This window comes from Peromyscus californicus, unplaced genomic scaffold (genome assembly GCF_007827085.1).
Source record: "Peromyscus californicus insignis strain IS unplaced genomic scaffold, ASM782708v3 Scaffold_4__1_contigs__length_199733344, whole genome shotgun sequence".
Lineage (NCBI taxonomy): Eukaryota > Metazoa > Chordata > Mammalia > Rodentia > Cricetidae > Peromyscus > Peromyscus californicus.
The window spans coordinates 198,973,606-198,998,712 of NW_026294562.1; the positions used below are offsets into that span (position 1 = coordinate 198,973,606).

The following is a 25,107-nucleotide window of genomic DNA, read 5'->3' on the forward strand; positions in this document are numbered from 1 at the left end:
TTAGCCATCTTGCTAGTGTCTTCATTTCTACTTTGATAGAGGGTTAAACACTATGTTAACCAGGCGGGCCTTGAACTTGAGATCCTCTTACATTATTCAGCCTCAAAAGTAGCTAGGATGACAGGCTTATGTCATCAGACCTTTCATTTTAATGTCTCTGGGTGTAATGCTGTAGGGGTGTGCTCAGTTGTGCCTGCTCCTATGGACATCAGAGGTTAACATGAATGTCTTCTTCTGTTCTTTAGTCTTTGTCTTAAAGATAGGGTTTCCACTGAACACGGAACTGACAATTTCAGCTATAATGGCTGGCCAGCAAGCCCCAGGCATCTACCTGTTTGCCTGCCAGGCGCTGGGATTACAGATGGGCACTCAGCTATTTTGTGTATGCTGAGCCAGCTTCTTAATGTTAAATTAAGATTAGAAACTCACACACTGGTCATACTGGCTGCATTTCAGCTATGGACAGTGTTGCCGACCTTATGTTGAGGGCTTATCCCACAGTCAGCTTGGGAGGGAGGATCTGACAGCTTAAGACAGAGAAAGCATCACAGCCAGACTGTTTGTGTTTGAACCCTAAGTCCTCTGCTTACTGTCTGAATGACCTTAGTGAGAGAATTCATCTCTTTGGGCCTCAGAAACAGGACACAGCAATAGTACCCACTGCGGAGGGCTGCTGTAGAAGAATGTCTGGCTGTGGAAGCTGCTACTCACCTATTTCATGGATGAGAAAACTCCACTGATGTGTAAATGCACATGGCCCTGCCAAGTCACTGAATAGTGGAAAAGGGGCACACATCAGGCCTCTGGGAAGTCAGAGGTGCCATACTGTTGCCTGTGGCTGCTCACCGGTCACAAGCTTCTGACCACCCTGCTTTGCTATCTACACTATGACTGCAATGTTGTTGCTGGAGAGGGGAAAGCAGTCTAGGAAGACTGTGATTAGTGACTGGAATCCTGGGTTCAGCTCCTATCATCTCAGGTGTAACCTTGGGACTTCAAATTTCTGTGACTCGGCAGCTCTGCCTGGAAAATGGTGGTGATAAGAGTACTTACCTGGGACTGGAAATATAGCTCAGTGGGCAGCACAGGTGCCTAGCATTGCTCTACCTCCAGCACTGCACGAACTGGGCTGCGTGCCTGTCATCCCAGCACTCCAGACGTTGAGACAGTAGGATCAGAAGTTCAAGTCATCCTTGGCTACTTGTAGGACAGGCTGGGCTACAGGAGATCTTGTCTCTAAAACAAACAAGTTCATATATAAAAGGGTTAGAACAACACTTGGTACACATTTTGAATATACTGTTTAGTACATAGTATTAGTGTCTTGACACAGAGAAACTTTTGTTTGTACAGTTATTCTTAACTTTATTATTATTTTTTTCTAATTTTTAAAGTTACTTTTTGGGAAAGAACATGCCAAAGCATGTGTTTTAATCAAAGAACAGCAAGTTGATTTCTCTCCTTTCATCCTGTCGGTTCCAAGGATCAAACTCAGTTGTCAGACTTGGAGGCAGGCACCTTTAACCCACTGAGCCACCCACCAGCCAGCACCATTTTATGGGCCACTAACAAAAAAGAGGGAAAGCCTGAAAGCCTGGGGAGTTGCATTGTGTAATTCTTTTGTAAAGAAGAGATGCTAAAGCTGGGGGAGGAAGAGGCATAATAACTTACTTTAGAAGGCACCGTGTAAAAGCCTGGCTGGGTGACTCACTCCTGTCTTCCCAGCACTCAGGAGCCTGAGGCTGAAGGATTGGGTGTTCTAGACTGACTGGGGCTACATAGACTCTTTCTACTAAAAAAAAAAAAGGGGGGGGGTAATTAGTAAAATAAGGCATTAAGCCGAGATAAGAGCCACAATTGCTTCAAATGTGGTGCTCAGGGGATCTTCTTTCTAAGAACTACTGGGGTAACTAGAGAGGGAGCTGTCACCGTGGTAAGGGCACTTGCTGTCCTTGCAGAGGACCTGAGCCAACCGGTCTCACAATTGCCTGTAACTCCAACTCCAGGGCATTTGAGGCCCTCTTCCGGCTTCCATGGGCACCAGGCACATGGTGCACAGGCATATATGCAGAAAAAACATCCAAACAAATAAAATAAAAATAAATAAATAAACCTTTAAAATATGAGAGATCATTTAAAAGTTCTGAGATGTTATCATCCAGCTTAGAAGGGGATCCCCAGGAGTAAGGTCATCTCCAGAAAGCCCTCAGGACTGATCCTTCTCCTTGGCTCCCCACAGAACATGTCAAAGCCCTCAGAGGCAGCACGTCGCTGCTCCGGCCTGGCCCGGCGGGCACTCACGATTACGTTCGCACTGCTCATACTGGGCCTCATGACATGGGCCTACGCCGCGGGCGTCCCTCTCGCCTCCGATCGCTACGGCCTCCTGGCCTTCGGCCTCTACGGGGCATTCCTCAGCGCGCACCTGGTGGCGCAGAGCCTCTTCGCTTACCTGGAGCATCGGAGGGTGGCGGAGGCAGCACGGCGCGCCTCGGCGAAGGGACCCCTAGACGCGGCCACTGCACGCAGCGTGGCGCTCACCATCTCCGCCTACCAGGAGGATCCCTCGTACCTGCGCCAGTGTCTGACCTCAGCACGCGCTCTGATGTACCCTCGCGCGCGGTTGCGCGTCCTTATGGTGGTGGACGGCAACCGTGCAGAGGATCTGTACATGGTGGACATGTTCCGTGAAGTCTTCGCTGATGAGGACCCCGCCACCTACGTGTGGGATGGCAACTATCATCAGCCCTGGGAGTCGGCGGAGGGGGCAGGAGCAGTGAGTACCGGTGTATACCGCGAGGTGGAGGCTGAGGACCCAGGGCGGCTGGCAGTGGAGGCGCTGGTGAGGACACGCAGGTGCGTGTGTGTGGCGCAGCGCTGGGGCGGTAAGCGCGAGGTCATGTACACGGCTTTCAAGGCGCTGGGAGACTCCGTGGACTACGTGCAGGTGAGTGCAAGGCGCCCCGTGCCACCTCTGAGTGTGATCTCACACCCTCCACTTCAGAAAGAGTAGGGTGCACCTCAGGCCTTGGGAGGTGGAGGCAGGAAGATCAGAAGTTCAAAGTCAGGCTTTGAACTTTGAAACAGGAGATGCTGTTTCAAACAGATTTGAAGAAACCTCTTCTTTTCCTCTTTTCTTTATTCATTTGGTGAAAAGATCTTTCTATAGTTATTCGTGGTTTTATCCATCCTCCAATAGATCATTAATTTCTTCAATGTATCGTCAATCCTGTCTTCTCTTATTTATATGTACGTGTGTGGGCGTGGGGTGTGTGTGCTTGCTGTGAATAACTGAGAAAGACATCCTATGTCCTGCTCTTTCATTTTCCTCCTCCCTCATTCCTTTGAGACATGTCCTCTCACTGAAAGACTAGGCTGTCAGTCAGTAAGCTCCAGTGATCCTCTTGTACACACACACACACACACACAAAGAGAGCGCACACTATGTTACAGGCAGGCACATGCATCCACACCTAGCTTTTTACATGGAGGATGAGGATTCAAATCTGGGTCCACCTAGCTATCCCTCCTGCCTTAAATCCTTTCCTCTTTCCTCACTTACCACACATTCAGACAAAAACTCTAATTCATCCATTCACTCATTCATTCATTAACCATTGATGAACTGATTTAATATGGATATTTAGTCAATCTTATCCATCCATATGATACAATGCTTCCTCCTTTTTTATTCCTTTGGTGTGTTTCTTTCATTAAACGGTACATGCATTTGCATACACACCCAATACAGTGCTCATTCACTCTATCCATATGTATATTTGTTGCTGCCACAGAACACCAGACCAAAGCAACTTAAAGAAAGAAGGGTTTATTCTCGCTCACAGTTTGAGGGTGCAGTCCATCATGATAGGGAAAGAATGGATTCAGGAGCTTGAGAAAGCTGGTCACATTGCTCCTGCAGATAGGAAGCAGAAAGAGAAAAGGAAGTGAGACCCACTAGCTGGCCCCCATCTCCTAAAGGTTATATAACCTTCCAAAACAGTGCCACCAGCTATGAGACCAAGTGTTCAAACACATGAACCTATGGGGAACATTTCACATCCAACCACAACCCTGAATGAAGAAAACTATTCCCCTCTTTCATTCATGCAACCACTTAAGACAGAAGGAAACTCTATTTGAGCATACATTCATTCATCCTTCCATGCAACTACTCGTCCATTTGATACAGAGATTCATTCGCTTAACCACTCACCCATTAATCTATCCAGATATTCAACATGTTAATTACTTTTTTCTTCATGCAATATGGAAATTCTTTCCTTCACTATTCTCTGTACCCATGGATCTACATCCAGTGTGGACCTCATCCACTTATTTATTCATTCACTTACTTTCTATATAGCAGTTTGTTCCCCCACCCTTTTTTTCCCTTTCTTTCCTTCATGTTGAGATTTTTGTCATCCATCCATCTATAGACCTTTATTTCATCATGCATTCATCCATTCAGTGTGGCCATTCACTAACATGCTACTGTCTTAGTTCCTTCTCCTGCTGCTGTGAGAAAATATTCTGACAAAAAACACCATAAGGGAGAAAGGGGCTTACTTTAGCTCAGGGTTCAAGGTAAAGTTCTTCATGAATGGGAATTCAATTCACAGGAGCTAGAAGTATCCTGAATTTGTGTTCAGCTCACTTTCTCCTTTCTATATAATCCAGAATCCCAGCCCAGGGAATGGTGTAAACAATCTACACGCCCTTTCAAACCCCAGCCCTGTGTAAGTTTCTGGTCTGATCCTGGTCCCGTCCTTTTCACAGGTCTGTGACTCAGACACAAGGCTAGACCCCATGGCACTGCTGGAGCTTGTGCGAGTGCTGGATGAAGAACCCCGGGTAGGAGCTGTTGGAGGAGACGTAAGAATCCTTAACCCTCTGGATTCCTGGGTCAGCTTCTTGAGCAGCCTGCGATACTGGGTAGCCTTCAATGTGGAGCGAGCTTGTCAGAGCTACTTCCACTGTGTGTCCTGCATCAGTGGTCCTCTGGGTGAGTGAAAGTGGGGCTTGGAAGGCTTGTGGGTGGGTGACAATCAGGAAAGGGAGCCAGCGACAGGGTAAAGGTGTGGAAAAGTAGGGCTAGGGTTGGGATTACAGATAACGTAAGATTGGGGAGTGGGGAGATGGTGTTAGAGCTGCTGGAGAGGAATGAAGCTGGGAAAGGGAAAAGGATGGAGACTGGGGAAGTTGCTGCAAAAGGGCTCCTGGAAGTGAGTGAGATGAGGTTGGGGTGGAGACGGGGTTGAACCAGGGCACTGAGAATGCTGTGGCATTGTGGGGGGAGTGATGACATTACAGTGCATGGTCAGGTGACAGACACACTGGAATGGGCAAGGGGGTTCAGTTAAGACTGGGGCTGTATTTGGGAGTGATGAGGGGCCAGGCTGAGACTAGGATGGAGATGAGGAAGCACAGGGTGGGAAACAGAGATGTGTTGAGCACAATATGGACCACATCAGAGGCTGATGCTTAGGTACTCCCCCCCCCCAACCCCCACCTAGGCCTGTACAGGAACAATCTCCTGCAGCAGTTCCTGGAAGCCTGGTACAACCAGAAGTTCTTGGGCACCCACTGCACTTTCGGGGATGACAGGCACCTCACCAACCGCATGCTCAGTATGGGCTACGCTACCAAGTAAGTTGAGGGGACCACATGTTTGTGTCTGTGAAGAGTGTCCCTGAGTGAGAGAGACAAAGGGAGAGACAGGGAGAGGCAGAGGATAAATATCATAAGAGGCAGAGGAGTCATGTGTACTCAGCCAATGGCCTTCAAAGAGTTTGATATTAGGAGAGAATTGGGGGTACCAGAAAGGTTGTAAAGGGCTTTGTGAACACTCTTCCCCTCTACCAAAGGTGACGGTGAGCAATTTCACACAGAAGGAACAAGGTGGACAGGGTAAGTGGGCTGTACCATGGAGACCAAGCGTAGACCACTCGGAAGGGAAATGAGAAGGGTGAGATAAGTAGATGGGGTGGGTTAAAACCAGTGAGAGAAGCAACAAGAAAAGAGGCAACTGAGGAGGAGAGTACCTGATCTCCACTAAGCACTCTGGACAAAGTCTTTTAGTGACAGTACGAAATTGGTCACTAAGTCTCTGTTGGATGCTCTAGAGGCACAGTAGTAGGCAAAAGGGGCATATATTCCTCCTTACACTGAGGACACAATATATCTATTAAGTGTGGTAAACTAGGTAGTATATTGTGTGACTTCTCCTGGGGAAGAAGTGGTGTCCAAATTTAATATCCTTGCCCAAAAGTAATGCAAGGGAGGGATTGTTTATTTGGCTTACAATTCCAGATCACGGTCCATCACTGACAGAAAGTCAAGGCAGGAACTCAAGCAGCCAGTTGTATTGCATCCACCGTCAAAAGCAGAGAGAAATGAATGGACCCTAGCAAGCTGCCGACCTCTGCTTAAGTGTTTAGCTAGCCTTCTCTACACTTAACACTATTCAGTACCTACCCTGTGAAGTAGGGCTACTCAAATTCAGGGTGAATCTTCCCACCTCAATGAACAATCAAGACAGTTCCCCCAGACATGCCCACAGGTCAGCTTGATCTAGACAGCTCCTCAGTGGAGGCTTTCTTCTCAAGTGATGCTAGGTTGTGGCAAGTTGACAGTTAAAACTAACTAGCGGAGATGTAAACAAACATCCATTCATCCCAGACAGGGCACAAATGCAGACCAAAACCAAGTAAATTAAAAAATAAAATAAAATAAAATTCTACCTGTCATTTGATGTTGGTCATAGGGGCCAAAGTAGAGAGGGAAGCTCACCAAGATGCTAAGCCCTCATTTTCCAAAGGAGCAGAGGGGTTCGGTCTTCTTGAAAAAGACTGACTCCCCAGCTAGCTCATTACAGTTACTTTATTCAAACATATACAAGGTTAATAAGGGCTAGGAAAGGTTCCAACTATCAAAGTTAACTTGCTTTTGCTGCCTGTGAGAGCAGAAAACCCATACAAATCTCAGTTCCTTTTGCCATAACCGAAAGAAAGAACTCCAGGTCAGCCTTAGAACTTAGGCTGTTTTAGGACTAAGGTTGGTGCAGCTACAAGCTCTCCTGTAGCACCAAGTGCAGATTCTGCAGAAAGACAGTATTTTTTCAAGGTTGAAACAGTCTCAAAACAATTTCACAGTATCTACTGATTAACCTAAAGGTAGCAAAGGCTTTGCTGAAACATTTCTCCCAAAGCCAGACATGAGGCTTTACTATATGTTTCACTTAAAGCCAGACACAAAGTCTAACTTGATGCCAGTGAGTTTATTGGGTGTACTTATGCATGAATGATTCTGAGTCAGCTTTAACTGCTCACAAAAGCTGCACTTTGCAGGCAGCTCCACTGAAGGGTCAGTCACCACCCCCCCACCCCTCACCCCTCCACAGTTTTTCACCTCCTTGAGGAGGACTCTCCTCAATCTTGTAACGTTGTAACATTTTAAGCTTCCTGGGTCTTGTAAATTCCTTGAACTTCCATTATGTTTTTAAGTCTTCCCTCCTCCCTCCAAGAGGAAATGTTTCAATTTGGAGGAAACAGCTAGAGCTGGAGCTATAATCTCATTTTAGCCAAGAGCACCAGGAGAGAGGACTGAGGGCCAGCAGGGGTCCCCTTGTGAAAGACTCATAGGACCTTTGCTAAAATGAATCATGAAGGGCTTTGAGCAGAGACTGGCATGGAACAGCAACCTCCAGGCAGATGTTTTGGGTACAAACAGCAAAGGCAGAAGCAAGCAGAACACTGAGGGTGCCAAATGACACAAACACTGTCAAGTACTGCCCTTGGTGACAGACTAGTTTGACGCTGTCTAATGAACTAACTGCTGATGGCCACCTGTGACTTCCTTAACTGGGAGTCTAGCTACCCTGCATGGGTACGGCTAAGCCACGTAGGGACAGATTAATGGTTTCTGACTTGGTCACAGGAAGGGGTCCAACTGTTCTTTTGAGAACTTCTCACATAGAGACTAACCTGGGTAGTGGCCAGTCTTGTCTTACTCCTCATGCCAGGACCTGCCAATTTAGTCAGCACTTAGTCATGTCACTGATGGTGTTTGTGTCAATGACTAATATTAGTCATGCTTGTAGTAACAGTGTTAGTCACAGTAAAAACAGCAGTAGCTTACACGGACTGAGCAATTACTAGAAACTGCCTGGCGTACAAACTTCATGCAGTCGTAGCTGTTGCAAATATTAAACGATGATAAAGGACCATAGAAAGGACGCTGAGGAGGCTGGAGAGGTGGTCCATTGGTTAAGAGGACCTCTTCTAGAGGAGCCAAGCTGAATTCCAGCACCTTCATCTAGTGGCTCACAGTTGCCTGTAACTCCATCTCCAGGGGACCTGAGACACTTTTCAGGCTTCCTTGTGCATCCATATACTTAGGCATACTCATACACACACACACACACATACACACACACCACACACACCATACATACCCCCTATACCCCCATACCCCACACCCCCACACCACACGCACCCCTACACCACACACACCACATATACACACACCACACATACCCCCACACACACCCCACACCTCACATTACCCCCACCCCACACCACATGCACCCCCACACCACACCCCCACACCACATATACACACACCACATATCACACACTACACATAACCCCACACCCCCATACCACACACACACCTCACATAACCCCCACACTCCCACACCACACACACACACACACACTACACATACCCCCCACACCACACACACATACACACACCACACATACCCCCACACCCTCCCCCCCACACACACTACACATACCCCCCACACCACACACACACACACACACACACACACCCCCACCACATACCCCCCCCACACTACCACACCACACGCACCCCCACAACATACACACACCTACACACCACATACCCCCCACACCCCCACACCACACACACCCCAGGATTCATTCCCCTCTGCTTCCTGTCCATGGATTCAGTGTGATCAGTTGCCTCGTATTCCTGCCTGCATGCTTTCCCTCCCAGGCCAGACTTTACCTTTGAACTATGAGCCATAATAAAACCCTTATTTCCTTTACCTGTTGTCGTCAGGTATTTTGCCACAACGACAAGAAAACAAATACAAAAAAAGAAAAAACCCTTTACCCAACAGCAGTCAAAGTGGTCACTTCGAAATTCTGCTCACTGGACTACAGAGGTAGCTCAGCTAATTCAGAGTACTGGCTGCTCTTGCAGAGGACCTGAGTCCGATTCCCAGCACCCACATGACAGGTCATAAGCATCTGTAACTCCAGTTCCAAGGGCTGTGATGCCCTCTTCTAACTTCCTTAGGCACCAGGAACACATGAAGCACACGTACATACATGCAAGCAAAACATCCATGCCCATGAAATGATCTTAAAATTTAAAGGTTCTGCACAAGCCCCAGGGAGAACCACACTGATGTCCTCTCTTGTTTCTCTGCGCCTGTCAGATACACCTCGCGCTCCAGATGCTATTCGGAGACACCCTCTTCCTTCCTGCGCTGGCTGAGCCAACAGACCCGCTGGTCCAAGTCTTACTTCCGCGAGTGGCTATACAACGCCCTGTGGTGGCACCACCACCATGCATGGATGACCTATGAAGCGGTGGTCTCGGGCCTCTTTCCTTTCTTCGTGGCTGCCACAGTGCTGCGGCTCTTCTACGCTGGGCGCCCGTGGGCTCTGCTCTGGGTGCTGCTGTGTGTGCAGGGTGTGGCGCTGGCTAAGGCGGCCTTTGCAGCCTGGCTACGAGGCTGCCTCCGCATGGTGCTGCTGTCACTCTATGCACCACTCTACATGTGTGGCCTGCTGCCTGCCAAGTTCCTGGCATTGGTTACCATGAATCAAAGTGGCTGGGGCACCTCAGGCCGGAAGAAGCTGGCTGCTAACTATGTTCCGGTGCTACCCCTGGCACTCTGGGCTCTGCTGCTGCTTGGAGGCCTGGTCCGCAGTGTTGCCCAGGAAGCACAGGCCGACTGGAGTGGCCCATCCCGGGCAGCTGAGGCCTACCATCTCGCTGCTGGAGCAGGCGCCTATGTAGCCTACTGGGTGGTAATGTTGACTCTCTATTGGGTGGTTGTGCGGAGGCTCTGCAGGCGTCGGAGCGGTGGCTATCGTGTTCAGGTGTGAGTCTGGCCATAAACATGCCCACTGAGGGCTGTAGGGGAGGCAAGAGGAGTCCTGCGGGGTAGCTGCAGGAGCCATGAATTCCATGGGGACTCCCTGGCCTCAGTTTCCCTTCTCCTTGAAATGAGGGAGCCATCCAAGATTCTTGGAATGCATTATTGGAATATATCCAATGGACTGTATTGGAACTCAAAGACTTGTGGGTCTCTGGGGAGGGGTAATTTATTGATCAGGGTGTGTGTTTGTAGGACCAGGGCCAGAAGGTCCCTGTTTTCTCCCTGTTGCTATTTAATGTTTGTACTGTGATTAAGATATAATAAATTTTTTATTTATTTTCTTCCAAGCACCTCTTCCCATTTTTCTTGTCATTGAGAATTAGGGACACAGGGCCCAATAAAGGGTGATGGATTTTGAGCCTCCACTGGGCACTCTTCCTGGGAACATAGGTTCTGTCTTCACACAATACAGGTACTGGAGCTGGGAGATGGCTCAGCAGTTAAGAGCACTGGCTTCTCTTTCAGAGGACCTGAGTTCAATTTCCAGCACTCACATGGTGGCTCACAACCTCTGGAACTTCATTTTAGGGGATCTGGCCTCCGTGGGTGTAGTGCACAGGCATACATGCAGGCAAAGCACCCATACATCTTAAATAAAAATTAAAGAAAACACAAGTATTAGGCAGATGATGTGAGTGAGGCACACCTATAATCCCCATCACCTGGAAGTTGAAGGCAGGAGGATCATGGTCATTCCTATTAGTTTTGTTTCCTGTGGCTGTGAGAAAACACCCTGGCAAAAGCAGCGAAGAAGAAAGGGTTTATTTGGCTAATTCCAGGCCACTGTCCATTTTAACAGGGAAGTCAAGCCAGCAGGAACCTGAAGCAGCTACTCCATCACATCCACAGTCAAGAGCAATAGATTACTGCATACATGCTGGTGGTCAGCTCAGTCTCCTTTTCAATCAGTCTAAGCCCATCCCATAAAATGGAGTCATACAATGTCAATTCACCCAGTTAAAATCACTCACAGTCATACCTAAAGGTAACTCCAACCCAGGTAATTCTATGTGTCAAGTGGACAATCAAAACTAAACATCACACTCTGCTACATAAGGAGTTCAAGGCCACCCTGGTTACACAGAATCTTGTCTCAAAAACCTCCTAAGACTCTCTTGACCTCAATTTCCTCCTAAACTACTGTGCCACTTCCCTTTCTGTGGATAGCAATATTCCATAAAAAACCTTCAATTTCAGTAAGTTGATCATTAAGTAGCCATAGCCAGAATCTAACTTTATATTTTCATCTCTCCCCAGGGGATCCCATACCCACTGGTGGTCACGCCTCATCCCACTGCCCCTCCCACACACACTCAAGGCAGCCACTCATCCTTTGTGAACTTACCTGTTCTAGATCATATAAATGGAAGCGGGCAGTCTGTGGCCTTTTGTGACTTGATTTAGCATAACACTTTCAAAGCTCACCTTAGCCATTGAATCTCTGATTCATTCCTTTTTATTGTTAAGCAGTATACCGTAACAGGACACAAACTATTTTTATCTATCCTATTATCAGTAGATAGATATTTAGGTTGTCTCCAATTTGGGACCTATGATGTTCTTTGGTAGTTTTTTGTGTAGAGTTAAAACTTTAACTCTTGAGTGTACATTTAGGAAAAGAACTGCTGGGTCTTCTAGTTCAATTATTATTTTTTAATATTTCAAAACATTTATTATGTAATAATCATTCATTGTTTTTAAAATAATAATTTATTATTGTTATTATTATTATTATTTTGAGACAGGCTCTCATAGGGCACAGGTTAGCCTCAAACTTGGCAAGGATAACCTTGAGCTTCTGATCCTCCAGCCTTCATCTCCCAGGTTCTGGAATTATAGACATAAAGCAGCACGCTGTGTTCAGGGAGTTCTGAGGATGGAAGCTGGGGCTTTAAATGTGCTAGGCAATTACGCCACTAACTCAGCCACACTTACAGCCTCAGCCATTGCTTTAATTTTGTGTTATCTTTGTGTGTATGCTCATGTATGTGACTGTGACATAGGTGGGGGTCAAAGGACATGTCACCCGAGCATCCAGTCCTTGCTGTCCATCTTCTTTGAGGTAGGGTCTCTAATTCGCCACTACATCTACAAGCCTTGGTGGCTCACAAACGTCTTTGGATTCTCCTGGCTCCATCTCTCATCTTGCCATAGGAGAGCTGGGATACAGAAGCTCAGTGTCTTGTGCCGTTTTACAAAGGTTCTGGGGATCCGAACTCAGGTCCTCATGATTCACTGCAAGTCTTTTGCTCACCAAGACAGCTTTCCAGATCCTAATTCTGGGAAGAAATCACAGATTTTTCCACAGAGGCAACTCCACTTTACCTCATTGCTAGCAAACGTGATGAGGTTTTTGATCTCTCCACCTTCTTGCTAACCTTATTATGTAACACTTTAATTACAAGCTATCCCCGTGGCTGTGGTTTGGTTTCTTTGTAGTTTTGATTTCCATTTTCCTAATGACTAATTTTGACTCCTGTTGTTGGGAAAACCAAACCAATCACATGACCAGCCCTCCCTCCTCACCTCTCCCCCATTCCACAAAATTGGTCATTAAGTTCATTAATGATATCTCCACTGCTAAAACCACGAGCCTCCCATTGAGGTGGCAACTTCTGCAGTCGGTCTGTCGGCTTTCCTCACCCCTCCACGCCCCATGTATGTGTAGGGGTGCATATTGGTTTTTTTGTTCTTTTTGGTTTGATTTGTTTTCTTTTGCTTCTGAGACAGGGTCTCTCTATGAAGCTCTGGATGGCCTGGAACTCACTATGTAGATCAGACTGGCCTTAAGCTCAGAGGTTTCCTGAGTGCTGGGATTCAAGGCATGTGCTATCATAACCTGGCATGGAATGTTTGTCGGGAAGAAACAGGAGCCTCAGCAAACCCCACTCCTCTGTTTTTTTTTTTCCTGGTTCTGTGCTAAAGATGTTGCTTAACTCTTACAGTGCTTCTGAGCATGCATGAAACTGACTTTGACCCAGCACTGCATAAACTAAGAATGTTAGTGTAGACCTTGATCCCTGTACTTGTAATCACTGCACTCGGAGGTCGAAGGATCAGGAGTTCAAGGTTATCTTTGTCCAACCTAGCCAAGGAAATACAAGCTCCAGATTCAGGGAGAAAGTTGGCCTCACAGTAATAGATGGCAAGTGACAGAGCAGGACATCTCAGACTCTCTCTTGGACTCCAGATGCACAGACAGGCAAGCACACCTATTTGCATAATAAAATGGTCATACTCTCACCCAATATAAATATGAAAATGTTTCAAAGCCTTTCTTTGGGTTCCTTTTCATGCAGTCATTAGAGAACCACTTTTCTCATCTGCCTACACGTGGCCTGTTAGTTACTCACCATTATGGCTCTAAGCACCCTAATTACACTTTCCACCTAGAGACAGAATTCCAAAATAGTGTCTAAATTCTAGACTAGTGTATCCAACAGCCTCTGAGATGTTTCCACTTAATAGTTAACTGGCATCTCACACCCAACTCCAAACTTTCCTCCTCTTAATCCATCTCCCTGTCTCAGCCAACACAATAGCATCATCCTAGCTCCCTGGGCCACAGAGTCAAGCTGGAGTAACCACTATAGCTTTCCACTGGCTCGCTGATGCAGTCAGAAACCCATTGGCCAAGTACATTATCAATTCGCAAGGAAAGAGATATAGATAAGCTCACAAGAGAGTCCTAGCCAACACACCAACTATGTTCTGCAATTAAGAATACCAGCATGGTGGCCTAATGCAGAGGTTCTCAACCTTCCTAATGCTACAACCCTTTAATACAGTTTCTTGTGTTGTGGTGATACCTAACCATAAAATTATTTCATTGCTACTTCATAACTGTAATTTTTCTACTGTTATGTAAATGTAAATATCTGATATGTCACCCCTAGGAAAGGGTCATTCAACCCCAAAGGGGTTGCAACCTACAAGTTGAGAAAGCCTGGCCTAGTGGGGAAAGGCTCTTGCCATCAAGTCTGGTAACCTGACCTCAATCCCCAGTACCCACAAAGTAGGAGAGTCCACCCCTGTAGGTTGTACTTTAGCCTCCATGGAAATAAATGAATTAATTTTAAAAATTTAAAAAGACTCCCCAGAAGTGGCAGGCATGGTAGTACACACCTAAAATCCAAGCACTTTGGAAACCAAGATAAGACCCCAAGCTCCAGGCCAGTCTAGGTTAGACACAGAGACCCTGTTCCCAAATTAAAACAAATAAAAATAGTTAAGAGTACCTGCATATTGAATGTGATGTCACATAGATTCTCCCAGCGTTTAGGGAGGATGAAGAAAGAAAATCTTGAGTCTCAGGACAGCTTTGGCTACAAAATAAGACTCTCAACAAAAAATAATAATATTAAGAAGGTGTCTCAGTTGGTAAAGTGCTTGCTGCCTACACACAGAGACCTCAGTCCCTCCTCCATAATCTATGTAAAAACCCAGGCGCAGTAGTGCATGTCTGCAATTTCAGATTTGGGGAGGTAGAGATAAGTGGGGATACCTGGAGGCCAGCAAGTCTAGTTAAGTGGGTGAGTTCCAGGTTCAGTCAGAAACTCTGCCTCAAAAATATTAGCAGGTTTGATTGAAGGAGATGCCCAGCATCAATCTCTGGCATACATGCAGACCAAAAAGAAGGAAAATCCCAGACACACGTGCCTCTGTGACTTCTGTTGCCCTGGAGCAAGTCCTGTACTAATTATAGTTACCTCCAGCTGTAAACACATGCAGCAAGACTTGTCCCTTTCAAGTCATTTGCAGACAGTGGGTAGCTGGTACAGCTCTGGACAGACCAGAATTAGGTCAGGTCCATTACAGAGAATGCGACTGAGCTTTCCTTAGGGTCTTCTTGTCTCTTAGACTCTGCATTCCCATCTGTTGCTGGGTCCATCTTCTGGATAGAATGGAGTTCTGGTTTAACTGAGATATGTTCCCCATGTATTTGAACACTTAATCCCTAGTTGGTGCTATTTGGGGGAGGTTATGGAATCTTCAAGAGGTGGAATCTTGCAGTCAGGCTTTGAGTGGTTCTAGCCTCTCTGCTTTTTCTATTCTCTTCACTGCCTATGTGTAGATGAAACTATGATCAGCCAGCTTCCTGTTCCTGCCTCCATGCCTTTCCCTGACTGCTAACAGGCTTTCCCCACCATAAGGGACTGCCAGTTAGCCTGGAATCATAAGCTAAAATAACTTTCTTCCTTAGGTTGCTTTTGGTCATGGTGTTTTATAACAGCAAAAGAAATGTAATTCTTAGACTGGAGTTACTCCCCCTTCACCCTTGTCCCAGATCTTTGGTTTTTACCTGGTTTCTGCAGCACCTCAAAGTGACACCTCCAAGACTTGAATTTGAAACACCATCCACAGACTTGTATTGCTTGCTCCCTAGAAGATCTCAACATTTGGGAAGACTATGGAGCCTTTCATGAGGTGTGTGGCCCACCAGAATAGTTCACTGGAGACAGGCTCTAAAGGTTTATTAGCCAGACCCCTGATTCCTGTAACTATCCACTTGCTGGCAGGCCACAAACCTGTAATCACACATTCCTACTGCCTCAGATGGAGCTCTTTAACCCTGCCAAAACCTAAGAGATCCAAAACCATGCTGGAGCTCCTCAGCCCTACCCAAACCTAAGAGATTTGAAACCAGAAGCCAAAATAAAGCAGCCCTTTCTTGTTTTTGCTGGGTACTGTGGTTACAGAAACAGGGAAGTAGCTGATACAGTAGCTGTGTAGTGTATGACCTTCCATGGCTCAGTGTGGTGATTCAAATGAGGAATGTCCCCCATACGTTCACACATATTGGTTCCCTTATTCCTGTTGTTGGTGCTGTTTGGGGAATGTTATGGAACTTTGGGGGTAAAGCCTTGCTGGAGGATGCATGTCGCTGTCGATGGCCTTCCTGAACCTATAACCTCATCCATCTCCCAGTTGGCTCCCTTGGCTTCCTCTGCGCATTGAGATGTGATCTCTCATCTGCCTGCTGCCATATATCCCCTGTCCTCATGGCCTATCCCCCTGGAACTGTAGGCTAAACTGAACTTTCTTCTATAAGTTGCTGTTGTCCATGTTTTGTCGTAGCAACAGAAAATTAACTAACACACTCAGAAAACTGTCGGTGGCTCAAGGCAGAGGAAAATTGAAACCTTGCACTGGGAAATATCCTGCACAACCTGCTCCACCTTTCCCTTTCCCTCCAGGCTTTCTGACCTCACAGTGTGTTCATTTCCAAAAACTCTGCTTCAGCCTCTTCTACATCCCTGCAACTGCTGCACCGGAGCTCACAAATATGTACATAGCTTGAGCCTCCCAGTCCTTCCTCAAATGTCTCTTTCCCAGTCAGTCTCCAGAGCCAACTGCCACTGTTCTTCAATGTTCCAAAACTCTCCCTTATCTTTCCCTCACAAATATTGTGTTTTACTTCATTCTTGTCTACTGTCCATGACATAAGCAATACAGAGGTTTGGGAAATGGCTCAGTCAGAAAGTGCTTAGTATGCAGCAGGAGGACGTGAACCCAGATGCCCATCGACTAGGAATACCAGCACATGTAATCCCAACTATGGGGAGGCAAAGCCACAGTGTGCCTGAGAAGTACTGGCAGGCCTGTCTAGATTAATCTTAAAGGTCCAGAGACCTTGTTTCAAATTATAAAGTGGAAATCAACTGAGGAAGACCCTTGATATCAACCGCTGTCCTCCACATGTACTGTGTACCCACACACATGTGCACAGAGCACATTCAGAAAACGAAAGAAGGGTAGATGGAAGGAAGGACACTAGTGATATAGAGCATTGTCACTAGCAAGACTAAGCCATGTTTAGAAGAAGACTCAGCCTTTCCTATCATCATAGGAGGGGAAAAAGACCTGGGGGGTGCTTAATAATCGTGTCTAGGGCTAGGAGCATATACCTAGTTGGCACAGTACATACCTAACAGGCGCAGAGCATTCCGTTCTGCCTCCAGAACTGTATAAAACTGGGACCAACGGTGCACACCAGTCTTACCACTACTTGGGAGGTGGAGGCCAGAGGATCAAAAGTTCAAGGTTATCTGAGTTTTAGGTGATCCTTGACTACAGGAGACTGCATCTCAAAAACTAGCCTTCTATCATGCCTATGTGGAACAGGGACACACACACACACACACACACACAGACGGACAACATAAGGAGTAGGCACTAGCCAGAGAGAGTGCCTGTGCAATGGGCAGGAAGTGAGGTCATAAAGTTCGAAGAGAAGTCATTTCAAGATGGAGGAAGAGCCTTGGTGAATGTTCAGACATGGAACACATCTCTCAAAGTTCAGGGGACCAAGGCTGAGGCCACCCGAGCTGAAATGAAACAAAGAAGACATGAGAGGACATAGAAGCTATATAATAAAACAGTGTTGGTTTTGGATGGTTGTCATGGGTATTTACTGGGCCAATGTAATGGTAGAAATGAGCAGGGGGCAGGAGGGATAAGAAAAAAGGAGGTCATGAGGAAAGAAGGGGGGAAACAAACACATTATTGTGAATAGGAAACATGTACCAAGACCATGGGGGAGGCTGAGAATTTTAAAGGATACCACAGGCAGAAAAGGGAACTGCAGGGTAGGATGGGAAGCTCTCTTCCTTGGTAGGCACAAGGCTAGGAAGACCAATATGGGACAGAATCTTGAGCTTTGGAAATTTTAACAAGTAGGTTTGATTCCAGTGACAACAGAAGCCACTGATGGGTTTAGGGCAGAGAAGTAACCCATTGTGACAAAATACTAGATTGGAAACTAGTGGGGATCTGAGTACATGCCCCAGAACCTGGGTGTAAAAAGCATGCAGTTGTAATTCTAGGGCTGGTGAGGTAGTGGCATGTTGATTCTTAGGACTTGCTGGTCAGCTAGCCTCATCAGGCAAGTCCGAGCTATTGAGAAATGCTGTCTCCAAAACAGAGTGGATCGTGCCTGCAGACTGACACTTGAGGTTGACCTCTGGCCTCCACATGCACATGAATGTACACAAAAGTACCCCACCACACCCACACATAGCAAGAAACCAGACTAGGCATGTAACTCACCTCTACAGTACCTGTCTAAAATGCACAGTAAGGGGCTGGAGGTGTGCCCCAGTGCTAGAGACACTGCCTAGTGACAGGGGCTGAGGGTGCACCTCAGTGGTAAAGCCCTATCTAAAATATTCCAGTAAGTAGCTGGGGTGTGGCTCAGTAGTAGAGCTCCTACCTAGAATCCCCCAGTGTGGAGCTAGGGCTGTCATCCCAGTGGTTTCTGCATTAAACTGCTAGAAGGCTATAGGTGCTTTTTCTTAAAAGAAGAAAGCCTTGTTTGACCTTTTTTTTTTTTGAGGGGGTTTGGGGAGAAGGATACCATATATACTCTGAGAGTATCTTCTACAGATGGAAATGTCAAGGAGTCTGCAAGAGAACGGATAAGGGTCTGCGCTGGTGGTGCCCAATGGTGCCAACGAAGAGCCCCACAAACCGATAGCTTGCGTCCTGTCACATGGGTCCATACACCTAAGCATTTGGGGGTATTTTGTCTGTCTTCCTCCGCAGGTAAGCAGTGACCTCGTCAAAAAAAGAGAGAGAGAATCCAGAACTAACTGAAATACATTCTTTATTTCAGGGATGAATGTCAGATCAGGACAGATACCCTTGTTAGTCGCCACTTAAGTACCATCGAAAAAACACCCTGGGAAAACAATGGAATGTGTGCTGTAGGAGGGCCCAGGGACAGAAACACATTTGGGTTTCAAAGTGCAAAGAGCCTAGACCTGAGTCTGCACGAAGGCCTGGTGTCAGGACCATATAAGGTTATGAGACATAAGGACAGAGACCTGGATTTCTCAGCCTGAGCAAGAAGGGCTAGGATCTCAGAAGGAAGGGCTTGGATCTCAGAAAAAAAGGGTTAGGACTCCTAGGTCTTGGAGGGTGGGGACTAGACTCCCTAGGTCTGAGATAAGACCTGAGTACGACTGAGGGAGGAGGCTGGGGTCGTGGGGCGGAGGCCTGAGGCGTGGACAAGAGGAGCTGGGGGAGGGGAGGGTGGAAGCTGGCACTCACCACACTAGCACAGTGACACTAGCAGACACGAATGCAGCGGTAGCCGCGATCAGGAACAGGTTGCCAAGCGTCAGAGCCGAGGGCCTGGCAAGCAGTTCGCCTAGGCTGGGCCTCCAGGGCTCGATTGTTTCCGCCTCCCGCGGTGTCCAATTCATCACTTCCCGGAACGTGACCTGGAGCTCAGTCTCCCCAGGAGGAGGAGGGCCAGTCACTGCCGGGGCACGCAAGTTAGGGGGCGGAGTCCCGCCCTTGGCCCCACCTCACATCCTCGCCCCGCCCGCACCGTTCAGATAGAAGTAGAGCCGCGCCAGGGGGCGCTGGTCGTGCAGGATCACGCAGGAGAAGGTCCCCCGGTGCGTGGGTTGCACTGGCCGGATTCGCGCCAGGTACCCGTGGGCGCCTGGCACATCACGGAAGTAGGACACGTCCTGAGTCCGGAGCTGCGAGATGGAGGAGCTCAAACGCACCCGGACTCAGCCAGAACGGCAAGCCCCTCCCAGACCTGACTCAGCTCACAAGCCTGACTCTTTTGGCTGCCCTAAGCAACCCTTCCCGGCATCCCTTAAAGTCTGACTCATAATGCACATCTAAGCACCGGTCTTCCATATACTTAACCTTGGTCTCTCTTCTCACACTAAACCCAAACCCTACGCCCAGTGCTCTGAACTTAGCCTCCTCTTTCCCTGGAGCAGAGCCGACCCCTTAAACCCGCCAGCTGGCCGTCTCGACTCACACCTCCTGCCGCGAATTTCCAGGAGTAAGTGAGCTCCGATTCTGGCAATTGGAAGCCCACGATACAAGAAAACAAAGCCTGATCCCCTCGCTTCACCGTCACGTCCTGAACTGGAGAGAGGCAAGGTGATCCTGGTAGGCCTGCACAAGCCTCGCCCTTTCCCTGGCATCCCGGCGCCGCCCCCTCACCTGGACAGTCTAGAGGGAGGTCACAGACTGTGGAGAAGCAGCCCCAGCAGTGGAAACGCCTAGTGGCCTCCTGGACGCCTGTGAGCCGAGACCAGGAGCGTTGGGCTCCCCTCCTGTCGTCCTCCCCCCCACCCCCCCCCACCCCCCGCAGTCTCCTGACCAAGTTTCTGAACCTTCTTGAATCTATGGGGAATCCCAGGGTTCTACTGGGAGGTGGAAGATAGATCGCACCTTTTCTGCATTGTTTAGATCAGTCTGTCCAGTCGGCCCCTGGGCTACTTACTGGCTTGTTAGCCTGTTTTCTATACAGCAGCATTTACCTGGTGTGTGTGTGTGTGTGTGTTATAACCACTGGGAATGGGATTATGCATGCTAGCTAAACTCTCGACCACTGTACCATGCTCCCAGTCCCCACTTGGGAATTCTAGTAAAGTCTACCACTAAGAACCCAGAACCCCCCAGGAGTCTAGGCAGGGCATCTACCACTGACCCACGCCCCCAGCCCCTGGCTGGGAGATTCTAAACAAGTGCTCCACTGCTAAGCTATATATACCTTCAGAATTCTTTTTAGAATTTTGTTTTGAGACGGGGTGCCCCTAAGTTGTCCCACATGGCCTAACTCAGTGTAGCCCAGGCTGGCCTTGGATGTGTGATCTTCCTGTCTAGGCCTCTGGAGTAGCTAGGATGACAGGCCTTCACCAGCAGTGCCTGCTTCTATGAAGTTTGTGAATACCTAGATGATGCACTTTTCTATTGGTTTTCTTTGGATCTAAGGCCTACTCCATCTTAAGTTCCAGATTTCCACCCCAGCTTCCCCTGCTGTTTTTAGGTTTGGGACTAAGTCCTTACCACAAGGGAGGATGCAGTCCTGGACTGTGGAGAGAAAAGAGGCATTAGGACCCAGGTAGTTGACAGACCTACCTAAAGCCCCTCCAGAAGGTATTAGAGGCAGGGAATCCTCTCCTCTGGAAAACAGGCCTAGGCTACTAATGGAGCACTTGGAGGGGAGAATAGAGCATGTAGTTCCTACAGGGCAGGGCCAAGTCCACAGTACTTCATGTTTAAGGCTTGTAGCTAATCATCTATGAAAAGGGAAATGGGGGGAGGGGAGACCGAGGAAACAGGAGACTTGAGGAGGAATGAGCCTTGAGGTATTAATTACCCCTGGGGGTGGGAGTAGATCTCAGGCAGTCCTTCAAGGAGTGAGCACCTAATTAGTAGGCCCAGTTAGAGAAGCACCAACTTGAGAGGATGCTTTTGAGCACAGGGAGAGAAGCAGATCCCAGAAGAGGCCTGGGCAGATATGGGGTAGGACTGTCACATGATCTGTCCTGGGATAGGAAATCCACTGGTCCCAGGGCTTAGGCTGGATTCAGAGTGTGTGTGGTGTATTGTGTGTCTTCAGGGCTTGGAAGTGGAGGCTGGTTTACCTTTTTTAAGGTGATGAATGGTCCTCTTCATTTTTGCTGCAGCACTAGGGAACGCAGCCTTAAAGGACCCTGGAGGATGAAGCAGGGTGGATATACTAACAGTGCTTTCCCTATGGCTGAATAGTCAGGACTTGTTGTCTCTCCCATAAGCACATGCTGTGTTTCTGCCTCCCACAGGTCCAAAGCGAAGGCTGGCAAACTTCTACAAGGTGTTCTTTCTGCCTCCTGAGAGCACCATACATTTATATCTTAGTGGGAAGGGGAGGATAATGATCAACTCTTCTGCAGGGCTTACTAAGCCCTACAGTGATGGCTGTCTCCTCTTTCTCTGCTACAGCTGCTCTTGTCCACTTTCAATCTCCAGGTTACCTGGCACCGTTAATTTGTTTATAAACATCTTTGCCCAGCTCTCCATTATTCTACATATCTTACCATCTCATGTGTCACTGCAAGGGTTTGATTACCCCAAATCTTTACTAAAGTCACCGACTTTTATCTCTCATTGTGCCTCATTCACAGTGTACATAGGCTTCACCAGTTTGCAATTACACATATGCCAATTAGATTGTGTATGTAAATTAGGCGTGTAAATTAAATGTTTACATATGGTAACAGCATAAATCCATGTTATTAGTATTTTGTTTTGTTAAGACCACTGGCTGCTCTTCCAGAGGACCCAGGTTCAATTTCCAGCACCCACATTGCAGCTCATAACTGGTACTCCAGTTCCAGGGGATCTGACACCTTCACAACAATGCATATAAAAATAAGGTTAAATATAAATAGATAGACAGACAGACAGATAGATAGATAGATTTTAAAAAGTGGCTCACTATGTTCCAGGCTAGCCTAGACCTCTCCATGTCGACCAAGGAGGCCTTGAACTCAAGAGATCTGCCTACTTCTGCCTCCCCAGTGTTGGGATTAACGGTACACAGAACCACACCTGGCTCCTTTTTTTTTTTTTTTTTTTTTTTTTGGTTTTTCGAGACAGGGTTTCTCTGTGTAGCTTTGCGCCTTTCCTGAAACTCACTTGGTAGCCCAGGCTGGCCTCGAACTCACAGAGATCCGCCTGGCTCTGCCTCCCGAGTGCTGGGATTAAAGGCGTGTGCCACCACTGCCCGGCCTTTGTTATGTTTTTAATTAATGATTTTTGTTCTCTGAGAATTTCATACATGCATGGACTGGAGCACGGTGAACCTACCAACCTACCAGGGACTGCATGTACCTTTGAAGACAACTGGCTCTCCCTCCTCCCTATCAGTAGCACCTCCGTTTGGGGAGGCTTGTGAGCCCCTCCCCCACAGCACTGGAATGTTGACCGACTTGATCTTGTGCAGGCAACCACAGCTGCAGTGAGCTCAGGAGTACATTGGTCCTGTCATGTCCAGAACACACCACTTAGTCTAGTCCTCCCCAACCTCTGACTCTTCACGTTTCAACCCTCTCTTCTCAATGTTCCCCAAGCTTCCACCTCTTGAATTCTCAGCATTCTCAGAAACACACAGGAGGGCCCCAGGTCTTACAAAACAGCTCAGTAAGTGTATGTTGAGTGAATTCTAGAGTCCAGCAGGAACTGTAGGTCACGAGCAGTGGCCTTAGACCCAAATGCATCACCTGGATGTGGTAAAAATCAGACAGGAAAGTGTTCCTTTTCCTCTTCTTTCTTTCCTTTTTTCAAGATAGAGTTTCTCTGTGTAGCCCTGGTTATCCTAGAACTCACTTTATAGACCAGTTGGGTGGGCCTTGAACTTGGAGATCCACCTGCCTATGCCTCCCAAGTGTTGGGATTATAAAGGTGTGCACAGTGATCGCTGGCTTGTTTCTTTTTCTATATACGAACTGGTTACCAATATATATCTTTGGGACAGTCATACAAAATTTTGATATCTTTGCCAGGCGCCGATGGTGCACACCTTTAATCCCAGCACTCAAGAGGCAGAGCCAGGCTGATCTCTGTGAGTTCAAGGCCAGCCTGGTCTACAGAGTGAGATCCAGGACAAGCACTAAAACTACACAGAGAAACCCTGTCTGGATAAACCAAAAAAAAAAAAAAAAAAAAAGTTTGATATCTCAGCCGGGAGGTGGTGTTACATGCCTTGAATCCCAGCAATTAGGAGGCAAAGGCAGGAGGATCTCTGAGTTCAAAGCCAGCCTGGTCTACAAAGTGAGTTCCAGGACAGCCAAGGCTACACAAAGAAATCCTGTCTAAAAAATAAAAAAAAATGAAAAAAGGGGGTGGAGCAAGGGGAGCTGAAGAGATGGCTCTGCAGTTAAGCCAATGTCTTGTAGAAGATCCAATTTTATTTCCCATCACCCATGTCAGGAGTTTCACAACCATCTGTAACTCCAACTTCAGGTCATCTGATGCCCTCTTCAGGCGTTCAAAGGCTCCTGCTTCTGCACTCACATGCACCAACACCCCAGCCCCCATCCATATAATTAAAAATAAAATAAATCTTAAAATATAACTAAATGAACTGATTGCCAACACACAAAACAGGTCACAAAAATGCTTAGCATCTTTTAAAAAAAAAATGCACAAAGCTAGAAAACATAACCCACAGTGCCATAAGGCAGCAATTAGCAGGTCAATGACCAGCACTCCCTTTAAACAGAGCATTTCCCAGTCCTTCCCCAACCACCATTCATTTCTACTCCTCCACTCTTTTATGTTCTGAGTCCTTGATTCTTACCACCAAGTACCCTCCAGATCATGAGGTGGAGCTCACCAGAGACCAGCAACAAGGTCGGCAGGCCTTCTGGTGGAAATGGTTCTATGACAGTGTTCACCCCACCCCACTCATATGTGAAATCCTAATCCCCAGTGCAGTATGGAAGAATGAGACAACATTCTCAGAAGGGTTAAAATGATGTCATTTAGGTGCACCTTAGACTCGTACAATAGTTCATCTTTATTGTCAATTTCACAGAATTAAGAATCACCATGGAAACAAACCTCTGGGCCTGTCAAGGGGTAGGAAAACCCACTCTGTATGTGGCTGGTACCATTTCATTGCCTGGGGGCCCAGATGGAATCAAAAGGAGAAAGCTGAACACACCCGCATTCAACTCTCTCTGCTTCTGGACTGTGTATGCAATGTGGTCAGCCACCTCAGGCTCCTGCTGTGTCTTGCTGTCACAATACACCAGTAGTTCTCAATCTTCCTGATGCTGCGACCCTTTAATACAGTTCCTCATGCTGTGGTGACCCCCAATCATAGAATTATTTTTGTTGCTACTTTGTAACTGTAATTTTGCTACTGCTGTAAATTGTCATGTAAACATCTGTGTGTTCTAATGGCCTTAGGCGACCCTTGTGAAAGGATCCCAAAGAGGTCATGCCCCACAGGTTGAGAACCACTGGACTACTCTAAAACAGTGATCTAGAATAAGTGTTTTCACCATTAAGGTGATTGTCAAGTATTCTGTCACAGCAGTGAGGGCGATGACCAAAATATACATGTGTATGAAACTGTCAAAGAATTGAAGGTATTACGGAAA

The 25,107-nt window shown here is 47.3% G+C and overlaps 2 protein-coding genes across 15 annotated transcripts in view; one reads left to right on the top strand and one right to left on the bottom strand.

Annotated features, from left to right (window-relative positions):
• Spaca6 (sperm acrosome associated 6) overlaps positions 1–25,107 on the bottom strand; it is a 76,704-nt gene that overhangs the window by 37,581 nt on the left and 14,016 nt on the right. For 8 of the 14 annotated variants that reach the window (XR_008212962.1, XR_008212958.1, XR_008212961.1 and 5 more), the window contains exons 2-8: positions 21,604–21,672; positions 21,023–21,046; positions 19,986–20,251; positions 19,536–19,692; positions 19,253–19,463; positions 3,844–3,916; positions 1,054–1,236 (exon numbers count right to left, since the gene is read on the bottom strand). Coding sequence is in view for 4 of the 14 variants with exons in the window: in XM_052712843.1 (XP_052568803.1) it covers positions 3,814–3,916; positions 19,253–19,463; positions 19,536–19,692; positions 19,986–20,251; positions 21,023–21,046; positions 21,604–21,672 (830 nt within the window). In the remaining 10 variants the exon portion in view is untranslated. Of the gene's footprint in view, positions 1–1,053; positions 1,237–2,921; positions 3,028–3,809; positions 3,917–12,486; positions 17,530–19,252; positions 19,693–19,985; positions 20,252–21,022; positions 22,575–25,107 lie in introns of those variants that run through there. The other 6 variants (XM_052712842.1, XM_052712845.1, XM_052712843.1 and 3 more) reach the window with 6 other exon arrangements.
• On the top strand, positions 1,801–10,789 carry Has1 (hyaluronan synthase 1). Its single transcript, XM_052712837.1, has 4 exons — positions 1,801–2,947; positions 4,780–5,005; positions 5,517–5,649; positions 9,473–10,789. The coding sequence occupies exons 1-4, from the start codon at positions 2,243–2,245 to the stop codon at positions 10,146–10,148; spliced, it is 1,740 nt and encodes a 579-aa protein (XP_052568797.1). The 5' UTR covers positions 1,801–2,242; the 3' UTR covers positions 10,149–10,789.